This window comes from Myotis myotis, unplaced genomic scaffold, assembly GCF_014108235.1.
Source record: "Myotis myotis isolate mMyoMyo1 unplaced genomic scaffold, mMyoMyo1.p scaffold_m19_p_9, whole genome shotgun sequence".
Lineage (NCBI taxonomy): Eukaryota > Metazoa > Chordata > Mammalia > Chiroptera > Vespertilionidae > Myotis > Myotis myotis.
The window spans coordinates 84,584,712-84,601,373 of NW_023416401.1; the positions used below are offsets into that span (position 1 = coordinate 84,584,712).

Sequence of the window (16,662 nt, forward strand, 5' to 3'; positions counted from 1 at the left end):
GAGCAATCACCATGAGTGCCTGGTCTCCGTCTCCGCTGGTTCAGGCCTCAAGCCTCTCCCTCCCGACCCTGCTACTGTGTCCTTGATACAGAGGCCGGTGGGGCTTTACTCACCGAGCCCTGGTCCCTAGCACAGCACCCGGTAAGGCATACTGGGTAATTAGAATTAATTAGAGTTAATACTCTTGTGCTGACATTGTCAACTATGAAGCAGGGTTTTGTCTGCCTCGGTTGCTTAAGGGCTAGGCTGGGATTGGGCGGGGCTGGTTTTGGGTGGAGGCGGCTTGGGTCCCTTAGGGTAGGTGAGTTAACAGCTTGTACCTTTTACAGGAGAAGGGGAAATGAGCCTTTGCTCCCTGTGTGGGGGTGTTCAAAATGACCGAGCGGCACTTTGCAAACACTGACAATAACAGGTTGTGGCTGACTAGCAAGATGGGGAAGTTATCTTTCCTATAGCCCCAAAGAACAGTTAAGAAAAATGTTTGTGGGAACTAGTCATCCTTGGTAATTCCCCTTGAGCGAGGGCTAAGGTGGTTGGTGGGTGGTTTTTGGTGGGAGGTGTCCCAGGTGACACCGTTCGGGCCTCAGTTCTGGTGGGTACACGTGGGGGTGGTAGCAAAAAGCTGGCATAGTGAAACCCCATAACAATGACCCCATAACAATGGCACCCGTTGAACTCAATTATATCTAAGCCTGAGTTGGCTTTTTGGTCACAGTGTTGGGTGTGTCTGATTCTCCAAGAACAAAGGTGTTTTTAGCAGAAGTTCCCAAACTGGAGTGAGCAGGAGATTCGCTGGTGAGGGTGGGACTGCTTGTTCAAGGAGCAGAATCCTGAGTCCTCACCCGAGGTCTCTGATTCCCAAGGTCTAGGGCAGTAGTGCTCACCCAGGGGCAATCTTGCCCCGCAGGGGACATTGGGCAATGTCTGGGGACAATGTTGGTTGGCACACAGGGGTGAAAGGGCCTGGCACCTAGTGGGCAGAGGCTGTGGATGCTGCTAAACATCCTACATGGCACTGAACAGCCTCCACAACAACAACAACAAATATGGCCCCGAACGTCAATAGTGCCAGAGTTAGCTCACCTCGTTCTAGGGTTGAGCCTCAGGATGTGCATCTCAACAAGGGCTTCTGGGCATTTGACGCGGGAAGCGTTGCCTCTTTATTCAAAGGGCATCTCTGTTAGTGCCCTTTTTGCTTAGAAATCTCCATATTGAGGACTCAGTTTTGACTTGACTCTCCCAGGAGCCATGCCTGATAACCACCCTCTCTTCCTCCACATCCCGGTTAACTACCCTCCTAGTCCACCGCCCGCCCAGCTGGCATCACTGGCCCCCTTACTGTTAGACTCTCCCGCAGGAAGGAGGGTTTCCTGAGACCTGGCCCAGCACCTTGGAAGCGCAGGGCCCAGAGCAGGGCTCAGTCACCACATGCCCTGCAGTCTGCCTCCGCCTGACTGACACCTCCTGCCTTGAGTCTGCAGCTTCCCCTCCTTCAGAAATTACCTTGTGTATTTGGTTGCTTTTCATTCATCCAACCAATATCTGACTGGGCACTTACTCTGTGTCTTGCTCTTTGTCATCATTGGGGAGGTAACAGTAAACAAAAAAGGAAAAACAGAGAAACGGGGTGGCGAGTATGTGTGCGTGACACTGTAAGTAAGGCAGGCCTCTGGGGGGGGAGTGAGATTTCAGCAACAACTGGATACCTGAGGGCGAGCAGGCCGCTCCCGCATTAAAATATAAACACTAAGAGGACCAGTTTCTTCCCTTTCTCTTGTGGCTGCTGTGTCTCCAGAACAGGCACATAATAGGTGCTCAATAAATACCATTTAAACAAAACAAAGAGAGGAATATGTGACTAAACTCTCAAGGAGGCCGATGGGAGATTTTTGTGTTTCTGACTATCCACTGATTAACAAGAACGGGGGAGGGACAAGGCCATCTTTAAACTTAAGGGGGTGGGGAGGACATCTTTGTGGCCAGATTAAGAGACTAGAGGATGGAGGTCATCACCAGATAAAGGGCCCTCCCCCTTACTCTCTGAAGCAAATCCAAGTTCTCAGCCTCCGAATATTGTCCCTGGTCCCTGCTGGTTGGCTGGCCTGGCCCCCCTGCAGCTTCCTTCCCAGCTTCCAGTTTAGCCATCACCCTGCCTCCTTTCCTCCCACATCCCCCTCCCTTCCTCCCCTCCTCCCCCAGGGCTGTCCCTGCGCCTGGTGGGCAGGTACTCACCCTGGGACCAGGGCTCCCTGAGAACAGAAGCAGGGGCAGGGGTGCCAGCCCGCCCCGCCCCGCCCCCAGCCCCGCTCCCTGGTGGGACACTGTCCCTTTAATAGACTCCTGCTGCCTGGCGCTCTGCGGCTGGGGAGTAAATTTCTCCCTGTCATCAGGTCGCGGGGAGAGGAGGAGGAGGAGGAGGAGTTTGTTAATGTTCAGTTTGTTCAGCAGGATCGATGTTTGCTGGCATCGCCTCGCCCTGTCTTGTGTGTGTGTGAGAGTGTGTGTGTGTGTGTATGTGAGTGTGTGCATATGTGGGGGTGTGAGTGTGTGAGAGGAAGCGGGAGTGCGTGCGCGTGTGAGTGTGTCCGCGTGTGTCTGTGTGTGAGTGTGTGTGTGTGTGTGTGTGTGTGTGTGAGTGAGTGAATTCCAGATTTTCTGTCTTTCCCAAACCCGCGCCTGTCCTCTCGCGTATCACTCACAGCCGGGATCTGACAGCAGCCACAAACCTACAGTGAGTGATCGCTCCCCCCAGCGCGGATCCGCCATAGAGATCGGCCAGGAGGAGGAGGAAGAGGAGGAGGTGCAGGAGGAGGGAAAGGGGCGAAGGAGGAAGAAGAAAAAGAAGAAGAAACCACTACCTTCCCAGGATCGCCTTTTTTTTTTTCCTTCCTTATCTTTAGGCGCGCGTGTGCGTGTGGCGCGTGTGCGCCCCTCGTCCCTTCCATCCGAACCCGGTCTTGGATGTTTAATAAAGAAATCAAGTGTCTCAACAGTCACAAAAAAAAACCAAAAACAAAAAAAAATATCCAAAAAAGCAAAAACAAAAAGAGAGAGAAAGAGAGGAAAAAAAATTCAAAACAAACAAACAAACAAGGCACAGCCAACCTCTACTTCAAACCAGCCGGCACAAGCCACCCGTGTCTGCCACCCAGGAGGGGGGTCGCTGGCCCGCGGTGGAGGAGTTGCAGGGGGGATCGTCAGGGGGACAGAGGCCGAGACGCCCCAGGAGCCACCGGGCAGGAGGCGGAGGAGACCCGGCAGGCGAGCGAGACCGCGGGCCCCGCGCGCGGCCGGGGCTGGGGCGCCAGAAGTGGGACTGGAGCGAAGTTGAGCGATGCCAAGGAGGAAACAGCAGGCACCCAAGCGGGCGGCAGGTAAGAGAAGGCTCCGATCCGGGGCTGCCCCTCCGCCGCTCTGTGCGCAGAGCCCCTCGCCGCCCTCCTGGCCCTGGTGCCCAGGATGCCAGCCCCCCAGCTTCCTGGGGAGTCGCTCCTGGGTATCCCTCTCTGCCCCGAGGATAACCCCGTCCTCTCTCGCCTTCTCAGATCTCCTGAATCCTCCCCTCCGCAGGCTCTGGTGGGTGGGGGTGCTATCCCACCAAGCCTTCCCTCCTTAAACTTTTTCCCTCTACCCTCTACCCCACCCCTAACTTTCTCCCAGTCTCTTTCTCGCTTCTTGGGCCAAAGTTGGGCTGAGGGTTTGGGGTGCGGAGTAGCAGACAGTCCTTCCACCCCCCCACCCCCCCCATCCCTCTGCATGGTCAGTGCCAGGGCTCCTGGCCTGGAGGGACAGCGGTTTGCTCTCCCTGGGGTTGGGGCACTGGAGTGCGAGCCCTGCCCAAGCCTGGGCTGCAGGCTGGCTTTGGGGTGAGCAATGGGAGTTTAGCTTTGATCGCCAAGGTGGAAAAAAACCGCTTCAGGAAACGCAGGAACCTTTGAATATGTTTGCTAAAAGGATCCACGCTTGGAAATCGAATCAACACTCTCCCTTCTCTTAAGGGGGTGGGGGTGCCCCATAGAACATGGACATAGTTCTGGTTTTTCTTTGCCTAGAGTGAGTTGCAAACTTTGTAAATTGATTTGTATGGCAGGAGCTATCCCATCTGAATCTTCACTTACCACCACCCCGCCTCACCCCCCCAAAAAGAAAGGAACAGGTTAATGGATCAGTACAATAGACCTGCTAAAGGATTTTTTTTTTCCTTTTGGGTTGCTTAATTGCTTTTTTAATAGTATGCTGGGGTTTTGTTTCTCGGAAGTGTAATATGAAAGTTCATTTTTCTCCTGCCAGACCCACCCACTGAAAAATCAGCTTTCCACTTGATTGCTAGTTTTGATTTGACATTTGATTGATCACCTGTCATCTCGCTGCCTTTGATCTATTCATTCTTGATATATATCAATAAATCACTCACCATGGTAACTCAGAGTGCCAGTGACGCAAGCCTTGCCCTCTGGATTCAGAGCCAGACATGCACAATTATTATCTTGTTTGGCTTTTAATGTGGGCGTTTTTATTTCTTTGTGTCCTTTGGTTGAATCGGGGCTCTAGCAAAAAGCTTCAGTTGTTTTTCTTCCCCGTCTCTGTCTTTACCCTCAAGCTTTAGGCAGCATCAGTGCAGGCTGGTCCCCGGCGGACCCACCACCACATTTCCTTCTGTTTCTACTCACGCAAAACATGGGAGAAGTTCGGTGGAGCACTTTCCTAAACTTTGCAAAGCCACCCTCAGAACAAATCCAAAGTTAGCTCCAAATCTGGGCAGAGTGGGTGTTTGTGTCTGAACAGGCTGGACCACCAAGCTCATCCTCCATCGTGGCCCGGTTCCAGCCCGAATGGCAGTGCATGTGCTTCGAGATATCCACAATTATCTTCCCTTCTGAGCGCAGAGCTGCCGCGTGGAGATTGCATGCGGAAATATCACTTATAAAGCTTTGATTCGTGCATTTCCCGATCGTTTCCCTTAGAGCAAAATAATTAAAATATTTTAGCACGATGCATATTTAGGACCTACCTAGTGAGTGAGGTGATCGTTTTACAACTCGACCTCCTTTGAAAACAGTGTCTCTCTCTGACCCAGGTCCCTTTCTACATTGAACTGACTTATTTCTTAAACTTAGATTGCTCTGTGATCTGACAGCTTTTGGGGTGCACCCTGGCCTCTGGACTCGGCAGAGTAAGCCTGCTCTGTCTAGTTCTGGCAACACAAGTTTAAGTGTAGCTAGATTATTAGAGATAACGTCCTCATTGTTGTCCCAAAAGAGAACCCTGGGCAGCAGTCCAGAAAGAAGTGATACTGCCCTGAAAATTACTCTTTTTTCCCCCCTTGTTGTTCCGGTAAAGGCCATCAACCAACTAGGCAGTAATTTAAATTACCAGAATGACTGGACATGTCTCCTTTGGTAGTAAGCTCATTACAAAAAGTGCACTGCTCAGAATTGCACTACTTTGATTATAATTATTTTCTGATCAATGAGGATCCAGGTGTACGTAACAGACTGCTGCATCACATTATTTAAATCAGGTCCTTTCATTAAGCTGATACCTCCTGGTGCTGGCCTGCCTGTGTACTGTGGAGTGCGTGTGTGTGAGAAAGTTGTGACTGTAGTTTCAATTTTCTGGCCTATTGTATTCCTCCTGTCTTTAGATGTTTGTTTTCATGGTTTTTATTATTTTCACTGAAACCCTTGTCAAGCTGAAAGGAAGTAATTCACTTCGTACACAGCGGGCCCCTCCCGCAGTATTTATTTGCACACATATGAATAAAGCGGGCATTTTCGCACGCAATGTTTCTCTCCCCTGAAGTCATCGATGCTGTGCTGTTTTGGCCGAGGTGGCTATTCCCGAGGAAAGTTCGCTACTTTGGGATTCTTTAGCCAGTTAACGTGCAGCGGGAGGCAGAAGGTGGGTCCTAGGAGTAAGGCCATCCTAACTGGTATCACAGCTTAAAATTAAACACAAAGCACAACTGTAAGTAATTACTCCCAGGGCCTGATGTTGAAAGCGTGATTTCCAGCTTGATTAATGAATAATGTAAGATAGAAAAAGCCTGTGAGTGAATCCGAGCTGAGACTCTCCTTCCCAAGCCCTGTGTGAGGCGATTGGATGCCTTTGCATTATTAGTTTTAAGTTCCATGTTTCAAGGAATCAATTAGCGAGCTTTCTAATAAAGCAGGGATCCAGATAGAAGGAGCGAGATGATACAATGGTGGGGGGTTTTAGTTCTTATCTGTCATATTCCTCCCCCCTCAAAGGGAAGCGATCTGAGGTAGACAGTTCTCTTTAAGGAAACAGCTAAGGCAGAACATTTCCCAAATGTCGTTCTTCCTGACTTCCTAAAGCTGTGCTGTTCTACCATACTGTTACTTCGGGCAAGGAAAACAAAGTTTAGAAAGCAGCCTGCGGTACCCCAGGGGTTTGTGGAAATATTGCAGAATTCTATGTGGGCATCTCCCCCCGTCCCCCACCCCCCCGCCCCCCTGTCCATTTTAGGGAAGATGGAGAAGATGGCAGGAAGATAAAACAAAACAGAACAGTATTTGGCTTTGTTTGTATTTTGCAGGATACAGAGTAGTTCAAATTTTTAAATTGTAGATTGACACGCTACCGGGTTTGTTTTCTACAATCCATCGCGGTCTCTGTACACACACGTGTAATACATATTTTATTTCGCCATCCCGAACTATTGTTTTCGTGTCATGCCAGCCGACTGCAGGACAACGCAGAATATTTGGGGATCGTCTCCAGGCGAATATCTAATGCGTCTATAAATGATAGGATTCTGCTCCTGCCCACCCAGGGAGATGAAACACTCCTTCTTGCTGACTCTCACAAGCTCTCTGACGACCCAGATCTCGGCAAAGTCTGGCAGGAAGGAACAGCCCCCTCGATTTATTGTGTTTATTTACTATGGAGATGAATAATGCAGGTTTTGTTTGCATGGATGTCCTTGTGTAGCAGTAAACATGAGACTATTAGCAATCATTACTTAAAAGTTGCAATTTGCACCTTAATAGCACAGGTTATTTACATGGGAAACATTCAGCAGGGACCATCAGGGTACCGCAGTGGAGAGGAGAGATGGCCTGAGCAGTCTGCGTTCGGCCTCGCGACAGCCAGCGGTGGCTGGATGCACCCGTGATGTCTCGGGGCGGGAGGGGGCAGGGGCTCAGGGGGAAGCTTACCTGTAATTCACTGGCAAGTGGGATGAGATTCAGGAGAGTAGGAATTGGGGTGGAGACGGGACCCTGGACCTCTCACTTTGTTTAAACATACTTCCGAAAGCCAAGTTCACGTCTTGGAGATGTAAATACCACATGCTATAGACCCCCTTCGCTTACTCAAACAGCATGCATTTAACAGATGAATGGGAATAATGAGCACACGCACCCCCCCCCCCCCCCCGCAAACACGCACACAGGGGGTCAGCGGCATGAACTGTCCTGGCTGGCCTGGTTATTTAAGGCAGATCCCTGAACAAGTGAAGGACAGATGCCTTACATGTGCAGCCTCACACAGTGTTTTGGAGGGACATCGATTACTTAAGTGGTCTCCTCCCCAGCCCCGTCCTGACTTCCCTCGCCCACCCTCGCCTCACCCTTAAAGACTCAGATTGAATGGGACGTTTCAAAAGCCCATTTGTTTTAGGCATTTATTGATTTCATTTTTAATCTGCCATATCAGGACACAATACATTAACCCTAATCAGCAGATTGCAAGTGACAGGGAGTGGGAGTGGAAGCAGGTAAGGGAGGGGGCGCTCTGAGAAACTTCTGGACAGTGAAGCTCCCCTTGAGGTTGGGGGTCGGACACTGGGGCTTACTTTTGAGGAGGTCCGGAGCATTCCTCAGAAATACTGTGCATCTGTCTGTCTACCAGCCATCTCGGTTCTACTGTGAGATTCTATTGCTACCATCAGGGGAAACTTCACACCCAACAAATACCTCCCAGGCATCTTTAGCAGATCTGCCCCTTGAAGCATCTTGCCTTTTGTCACATTCCCCAACAGAGGGTTATGCTATCTTTTATCTCAGCTGACTTCTCACTCCTTTGATGGAATTTCTCCAACTGGATAATACCTGGGATGATCTATTTATCTTCCCAGTGGCTTGGGAATTGTACTCTCAATTGAGCAGGTTTTAAAAGGGGCACCGAGCCTGGCATTCTTCAAGGCCGGGGATATGATGCACTTTTGCTCCTGGCTGGGGCTGAGCTTAGGAGAATCCGCCAGGAAGAAAACCCAGGCCCTGTCCATGTGGGTGCCGTGGCTGTAATCAGCTGACAGGACCCGCGTTAACTACGCTGGGGGCAGCTTCCTTTCCATCCTGTGTTTGTACTATCAATTTTATTTAGGTATGTCATGGTCTGGGAAGACTCAGCCACTATTTCAAAGGCAATGCCTGTATCCACCCAAGTTCCTTTCAAACGCACAGAATTGCTTGACAAATTCTATATTAAGACCAGGCATACACAGAGTATCATTTTCGTTTGATGCAAAGTCAGTTGGAAATACATTAAACTAACGGTTAGAGAGTGTCTTGCTTCGCTTCCCCGAAGCAGTGCTTTTCATTACCTATTTAATTACACTCAAATTGAGCGACTTTTAAAAAGAAAAAAAAAATATCACAGTGGTATTAAAGGAAGCTTGGCACACAAATAATTTTATTGCTTCTCAAGTTGAGAATGCCGTTATATTTTCATTTCTTTGGGAGAAATGTATTTTCATTTTCTAATGTTGTGATCAATCCAGAGTGCGTTTTCTGTCGTCTTGTCTCTACCTTCCTACAGCCTGCTCAGCCTGGAGGAGGTTTTCCATACCTGATTTTCAATAATTGGCACCAATTTGTATTTTTTATTATTTTAAGTTGTGTAAGTTCCATTTAAAGTTAGAAATTCTCTGGTTCCTTAGGGGGACCCTTGGCAAACAGCTCCTCGCTTGTGAGCGAGCTTAGTCATTCTAACCACATAAGAAGCAGCCTCGTTGAGGTCCATTACCTGGATGTTGCAGTAAGAAACAGCACCGTGTGCTACAGGCCCCTGTCATACAGCACTGTTTTCACTGGTTTACAATTCCTTCTTCTTCTTCTTTTTTTAACTACTACTGACCTCTCTGTCATTTGCTTTAGGAACTTTTTTTTTTTTTTTTCAGAGAAAATAGCCTAGGGATAGCATTTAAAGTGGGTTTCAAAATACGCTGGGTCTTGAGGAAGTAATAATACAAACTAGACACTTTACAGCCCCAATCTCCACTCCTGGACTATGTCCGCAGACTCCTGGGCAGGCGTCTGTGCGAACACATGGTTCCGAATCTAACTTGGACATTAATGAGTGTCTCTAGCCGTGTGGCCGTATTTGTGTTGCTCATTTTGTTGGAGAAGCCATCAGGAGAGTACCGGACGTGGGTCCTTTATGAAGACACCGAACACATATGCATACACACAGAAAGGAAATCTGAGATGCATGCGGGACTTGCTGAGATATTTATTTTCACAGCAAACTCCATGGGTGAAATGACCCAATCATTCGGAGCGATTTGAACGTCTTTAAAAAGCCATGTGCCGTTTCCAAGCGTTGCCTCTCTCGATCTTTTCGCATCCCATCACGGAAAAAGATGTCCTCTGGGCATCCTCAAACACTTTGTGATGCCAAAGCAATGCCTAACATTGTTTAAAATTTTAGAATTTAGAATTCAGGAGGCATGGCTAGGTAATCCTATTATTAACGTACTAGTATTTAGCTCTGCTTAACAACCGGGAAGGGCACAATGCAAAAGTTTTAGAGACCACGAGCTTGGAGAAATTACACGGGGAAAAGAAATTCTTGGATCACATTTGAAAGCATTTGTCTTGAGTTTTGCTCACCTAGACAAGGGCTACCTTTCTACCTGTGCTGGAATGCTACTCGGCTGTTAAAACACAGACACAAAACTATTGGTGGATGGGTGCCGCAACCCGGGTGCATCTCAAGGTTGATGGGTGTTGATTTTAAAAAGTCATTTCCAAAGGTAGCACATATGATATGATATGATTCTATGTATATCACATTTTGAAATGACCAAAGTACAGAGAATTAGAACAGATAGCCAAAAGTTGCCGCGTGGCCAGAGGTTAGGGACTGAGCGAGGGTGTGATGAGGCAGGGGGCTGGGGAGGAGGGTGGTCAGGGCTGTGAATGGCCAGAAGGAGGAGTCCTTGTGGTACTGGAATGTTCTGTATCGTGACTCTGGTGGTGGATACGCAAGCCTACACAGGTAATAAAATTTCACAGAACTAAATACACACACGGACGTGCACATACGCACATGTAAAACCGGTGAAATCTGAGTCACGTGAGTGGATTGCTCAATGTTTAGTTCCTCCTTCTGATACTGTTCTATATGGTTTTGTACCCAGTTAGGGGAAACTGGTGGAGGGCTACATGGGATGTCTCTGAATTATTTCTTATAACTGTGTGTGAATCTGCAATTATCTCTAAGTAAAATGTTTTTTAAAAAGAAGAAATGGGGTAGGAGAGGCGGACAGAGGCACATCACGTGTGGCCTTTGAGATTTGATTCTCAGTGTGGTGGGACGCTACCGGGAGGGGTTTGAGCAGGGAAGCCATATGATCTGGCTGGGTTACTAGCAGAACGTAAGCACATGTGGTATTTCAATGCTGGTGTGGACTGGGGCGTGTTGGCCCAGCCAATTGACGTACTGGGCCCTCCGTGATGGTGAGGAGGATGCTCAGAGCCATAGAGGAGGCACCTGGAGATGACAACAAGGGCCCAGCCTTTATGGAAGAAGGGCTGATGCTTGGATGGGTGGCATCAGTGAGGCTGTGGAAGGGCAAATGTGAAGAGCCCAGCAAACCTGGGATCCAATTGCAACTCCTTCCTGCTTCAGGGGAGTTCCTTAACCTTGCTGCACCTCAGTTTCCCTATCTGCCAAGTGGGGACATGATTGCTCCCCTCACATTGTGGTGTGACAGTGAGATAATGTGATGTCTGTGAAACCTTCGGCGCTGTCTCTGGCACTTACATTGCATCTTCTTCATTTAAAAAAAATGGTTTATTCCCTTTCTCTTTCTTGTTTGTTTGTGGTTGTTGTTTTTTCTGTAGGAATTCCAGGAGAAATCTAGACTCTTGAATTAGTTCTTGGTACCTATCAGGCACTAAATAAATATTTCCTGATGAATGAGTAAATGAGGCTGTAAATAAATGAATGAATAAATAACTTTAATTACTGTATTACTTTGTATACTAATTAATTACTTTTGAGTATAAGGATCTCTTTTACACATCTAACATTTTTTGGCAGAACTCTACCAATCATGATCATGAATATTTATCAATTGAGGAAATATTAATTACAAAGCCTCAGATTTTAGTAATAAACTTGTATTTTCTTCATCGTGTCCCCATCTGCCTTTAACTGAGGAGCAGTGAATCACCCTTTTGCCGTAAATATTGTTTATTCATCTTAGAGGCAATGCATGGCTGGTGGAGGGGAGGGGTCAGGATCCTCACTCAGAACCAGAGGTCACCTCCCCTCTCCTCCCTGCAGGTGCTCTGCCTTCCAGCCCAGCAGCCTCCAGGCGCTCCCAGCCTCCCAGGGTTTGGCAACTGCTCACCTCCCCCACCTGCAAACCTGGGCTCATCCCCTCAGGCCCCAGGCACCAAAGCTTAGGGGTTGTTAAGCTAATAGGAGAAGGCTACAGGCTGTTTCCTGGTAACGCCTTCTTCATGGTTTAATTGTCACCTTCAGATATGCCTGAGAGAGGGAAGAGGAGGCTGGCTGGTGCCTATAAAGGTGTATTTTAGGACAAAGAGATTGGGACCTCAGGGAGCATGGGGGTGGGGGTGGGGTGGGGGAGGGAGTGGATTTTCTGCTGTCTTCGAACCTGTATTTAACTAATATTCCTGAAGCTGTGCTGCGGACCGGGTGCTGTGGGGGTGCCAGAACCCAGCCTTGAGCAAGCCTGACCCAATGGCTGCCTCCTTGGAGCTGGCATTCACAAACCAGCATGTCACAAACCTGCCAGCAGATATCTGTCACAGCGTGCCAAGGCGGAGGGTCAAGGGAGGCAAGTGCAACCCTCAGGGGAGGGCATCCTGCATTAAGGTCTGAGAGAGCAGAGCGGGGGGGGGGGGGGGGGTATGCAGTGGGGTGCACTGGAGGAGCAGCCAGGAGGCCAGGGTGCTGGAGTGCAGGGAAGGAGGGTGAGGGACAAGGACAGAGGGATAGGGACAGGGACAGGGGTCCTAAGTGAAGCAGGGAGCCTTGGAGGACAGGGAGCAGAGAGAGACGGGATCTGACTCAGGTGTGTTCAGGATCATTCTGGCTGCCATATACTCACCGGGGACAAGCAGGTGGACCACCTAGGTGGCTCCAGAATCAACCGAGTCAAAAGCAGGTGATGACTTGGGCCAGGATGATGGTGCTGGAGATGGGAGACTTGGTCAACAGGTAGATAGGATGTGTGGAAAATTGCAGGTGGTACGAGTGGAAGGAAGCTGTACATAATCATTTTAAAGAGCTGTTTGTCCTATTAATATTTTCTCTAATTCTTTCTCTTCTCTCCTCTTGTTATATATTAGGCAGTTACTGCAAATTGTCAGTCTGTGGTTTTCTGAGCCAAAGGGGAGAGGAGGGAAAGTGTTGGGAGCTGCGTTTATTCTAGACTTGCCTTTCCAGGGGGGAGGCCACTCTTTACAAAGCACATTTCCTGGGGCCCTGAAAGCACCCCCCCGCCCCCCACCTCCCCATCTCCCGAAGACAGTATAGCCAGGCCCCGAGCAGCCTCTGCACTCAGACAAGGGCTCCGTCTCCCCTGGGCCCCCTCCTCTTGCTGTGACCTCACCCACCTTCTCCTCCCAGGCTTCCAACGTCCTCATTAGCAAACCAGACCCAGTAAAAGGCCTCTCCGTGGGGTTTCACAGGGATTCATTGAGATAATTCAGACAACATGCTTAGCCCATGCCTGGTACATGGTACGTGGTCAGTACATTTGAGCCCACATTAACAAGTGAATCATCCGTCTCAGGCCTTGATTTCCCTATGGGTAAGTGGGATCACTAAAGCCCCACTTCTGGGTTCTGGGGAGGAGCAAATGATTAGCAACCGCAGAGCACTCGGAACAGTGTCTCACACACAGTGAGCGCTCAATAAATGTTAGGTCACTAAAACCACCACCGTGATGATGAGCTTGTGACCCGGAAGAGATGTTATGTCACTTGCTTTATGAACACAAAGCCCGGCAGAGTTGGTGCTGGGTAAGCATTGTTTGAAAGAATGCCATGATTATTAGGAGTCAAAGTGAGGAAACCCAAGGAGATGAGGGTGCCTGTGAGGAGGAGGGAGCGGAGACCACTCACCCAGCCACCGTCTTCTCCATGGAAGCTCCTGTGCCCGCTCCCCTGCCAGCCTGCCGTGCTCTGTGCGGGGTACCTGGAGGCAGGGACAGCCCTGAGCGCTGTGAAGCCAGGGCTGCCCCGTCCTGGTGCCGATAGTTTCCAGTGCCACCGAGTCAGGCCCACGTGGAAAACAATGTCCCCTCTGAACCCGGGGTCAAGGCCCGAGTTAATCCGTGAGGAAGCCTCGTGGGGTGTCCGCCCGTCTTACACATCCTCCTGCACATGTTGGTCAGAAAGAGCAGACCTCAGCTTCAGAGACATCCAGTGGAAAATACAATAATAACACTGCATTGTCATGGCCCGATGATCATCCCTTATGGCAAACAATGCCGTTTCCACTGGCTGCAGTGACATAAAATTTCATTTTCAAATAAAAATATGTACGTAAATAAAAGAGGGAGTTATTACCAGGAAATGAATTGAAAAAGCAACAGTTGGGGGGAGGATGTTGCCACACCATGACGAGGATGGGCCCGAATGACTACATGTGAGGACGCTGTAGACGTGCAGGCCTGGGCGGGGCAGGGGTTGGTGAACCAGCTGTGAGCAAGGTCTGCCAAGTCACCCTCAGGTCAGAAAAACACCCGGAAAACAGAGGCTTTCATCAAAACTTCAAAAAACGCAGAAAATGAGAAGGAACCCCACCCAACCCACACCCAGAGACACCAGAGAGCAGCTCTGGGAAGTCTGCACCGCATGGGACAGGTCTCCAGCACAAGGGCCTGGGAATCCCCTCTGGCATCTGCAATGGGCCCCTGCTCCCAGAGCTGTGTGGCTTCCTCATCGCTTGGAGAACTTGTTAAACGCAAACTTACAGATTCCCAGGCCAGAGCCTAGCCGTGCTGATTCCATAGGGTGGGGGTGAGGCCCCAAATATTTTAAGTACCCACTGTGGCTTTGAATTACAGGATATATGGAGGAAATCAAGTTCCCTTCTCCGCCTCCTCCTCCTCCTCTACTCCCCTCCCTTCCCCTCCCCTCTCTCTGTCCCTCTCCCCTCGAACTCTCCCTCTCCTTCTCCCTCTCCCAAATACCAAAGTACTTAAATACTTCAACAATTATTTGAGAAGTCCATTTTCACTTTTTTGCTTTTAGTCAACAGAAAAGAAGAAATATAAGTAGTCTCTCTTTCCACTCTCACTCTCTCGTGGCAATCACCTATGTTTTTAGAAATGGTGGGGACCACTTTCCTTAATGTATCACAACTGAGAAATGCATCCATTTAGGCACTTACCTACCTGGTCACAGCACCAAGAATTGGAGCCCAGAGAACCCCTGCATTAAGGAGAGAGTCAGGCAGCCCAGTGAGTATGGTGGGGGGGGGGGGGTGGAGGGCTCTGTCTGCTCAGGAGCCAGCTGGCACCCTGGGTGCTGCAGTCCAGAGACAAAAAGTAACCAAAGGAACTGCCCAGACGTGGTTCTTTATCTCTTACTCTCTCTCGATTCTGGAAAGCCTGTTGGACCAGAGGGCGGAAAACCTGGCTTAATTCTTTGAAACCACCTCCATGTTCTTGTTACCCTTTTCATATATTCTCACACGTACTTCAGTGGTCCTTCTCTTCGTTCATTCCCTCTGTCCTGATTCCCTCCAGGAATCAGACTTCCAAGCCCTTTTCTGCGAGCATCTGTGCCTCCATGGGCGAGCGGGATAAAAATGATGCTGGCGATGAAGATGTGATGCTAATAGAATGGTCATGGTCGCATAGCTACTATTTATTAATCGGGATACCACTAAGCCAAAATGTATATGCTAGTACACTTAGTAGTTTGCCAAGCATTGACTACATACAGGCCATTTATATAAAGTCTCTCCCCACCACATCCCAAAGGGCGGGTATTATTATTATTGGCCCATTGAATAGATAGGAAATTAAGTGTTGAAACTTTCAAGTAGATCACGCAAGCTTTTAATTAGGGTCTGCCTATCAGAATCCGAGTTCTTAGATACTGTGCTTTGTCTCTTCTCACATTATTTAATGCTCAACAGCAAGTAGGCCCATAAATAAATGCTCACAGTCTAGTACAGATCCGTGCAGGCCAAAGGCGTGAGTTGAAATCTAATAAAAGTAAGTCAATTGTGTCAAAGAAAAAAAAAGAGGGGGGGGGGTGTTCAGTTTGCTTATTTAAATCCCTAAACCCCATCTTAAAAGTTGAATCTTTGAAGATTTTTTAAAAAATAAGATTTTGAAAACCTCTTGTGTTTTCCACAATGGCGTTTGCAAAAGTCCATTTCTGTTTATTAGACAAAAGTGGAAAAACACATGATAACCCCCAACACGGTCCATCTGGGGCGTCTCAAGAAGCAGTTGGGCTCACCTACTTCCTGCAGCCCCTTCGAGGGTGTGTCGCGGAGTCAGACGCTGCCCATCTGTGGTCCGGGAGTCTCGGGCAGGCCCTGCCTCTTCCTGGCCGCCGCACATGTGGGCCACACGCAATGACAAGCACCGTTATTTCTCTCAGAGATGGAAAGCGACCCTCGCAGATACTTCCCTTTCGAATCTCTTAAAATATTGATGGTCAGGGTCTGTAAAGGTGTTTCTTACTTGTAAGTATTTAATTATAGGTGACATTTAAATGAGTGCTCTAAGTGATATGAAAAAAAAAGATGACCTCCAAATTCAAAAGGTGGTATCTCAGAGGGAGGATGTTGCTTACAACAGAAAGGATCTTTCATAAAAACAAAAAATCAGCAGTAGTTTTTAGTTGGTGGTGGTAAGAAGGAAGGGGGTGTTATTTTTTTTAATATGGGTAGTTTTAATAGGTTTTGATTTCTTAATGTATAATTGATATATTAGACTACTAGTTTCAAATGTGCATCCTAGTGACTTGCTAGTTACATATCTTACAAAATGATCCCCACAATCCATCTAGTTACCATCCGTCACCATACAAAGTTATTAAAATATCATTGGCCATATTCACTATGCTGTACATTACATTCTCATGACGTAGTTATTTTATAATTGGACGTTTGTACTTTTTAATCCTCTTCACCAATTTGCTCAGCCCTGAAGCCCTCCCCTCTCTAGTAACCATCAGTTCGCTTCCCGTATCTATGAGCCTGTTTCTGTTTTGTTTTGTTTGCTCATTTGTTTTGTTTTTTAGATGCCACATGTAAGTGAAATCATACCATATTTGTCTTTCTCTGTGTGACCTGTTGCACTTAGCGTAATATCCCCTGGGTCTGTGCATGATGTTGCAAATGGAAAGATTTCATTGCCTTTACTGGCTGAGTAATATTCCATTGTATATATGCTCCACATCTTTATCCGTT

At 48.4% G+C, this 16,662-nt stretch overlaps 1 protein-coding gene across 2 annotated transcripts in view; it reads left to right on the forward strand.

Annotated features, from left to right (window-relative positions):
• Nucleotides 1-2,460: 2,460 nt before the first annotated feature.
• The window catches only part of TSHZ2 (teashirt zinc finger homeobox 2), a 429,408-nt gene continuing 415,206 nt past the window's right edge, over nucleotides 2,461-16,662 (forward strand). Inside the window, exon 1 of one of the 2 annotated variants that reach the window (XM_036322528.1) lies at nucleotides 2,461-3,374. In XM_036322528.1, the coding sequence (XP_036178421.1) occupies nucleotides 3,335-3,374 (40 nt within the window). In that variant the 5' untranslated portion in view covers nucleotides 2,461-3,334. The remainder of the gene's footprint in view (nucleotides 3,375-16,662) is intronic. The other variant, XM_036322527.1, reaches the window with a different exon arrangement.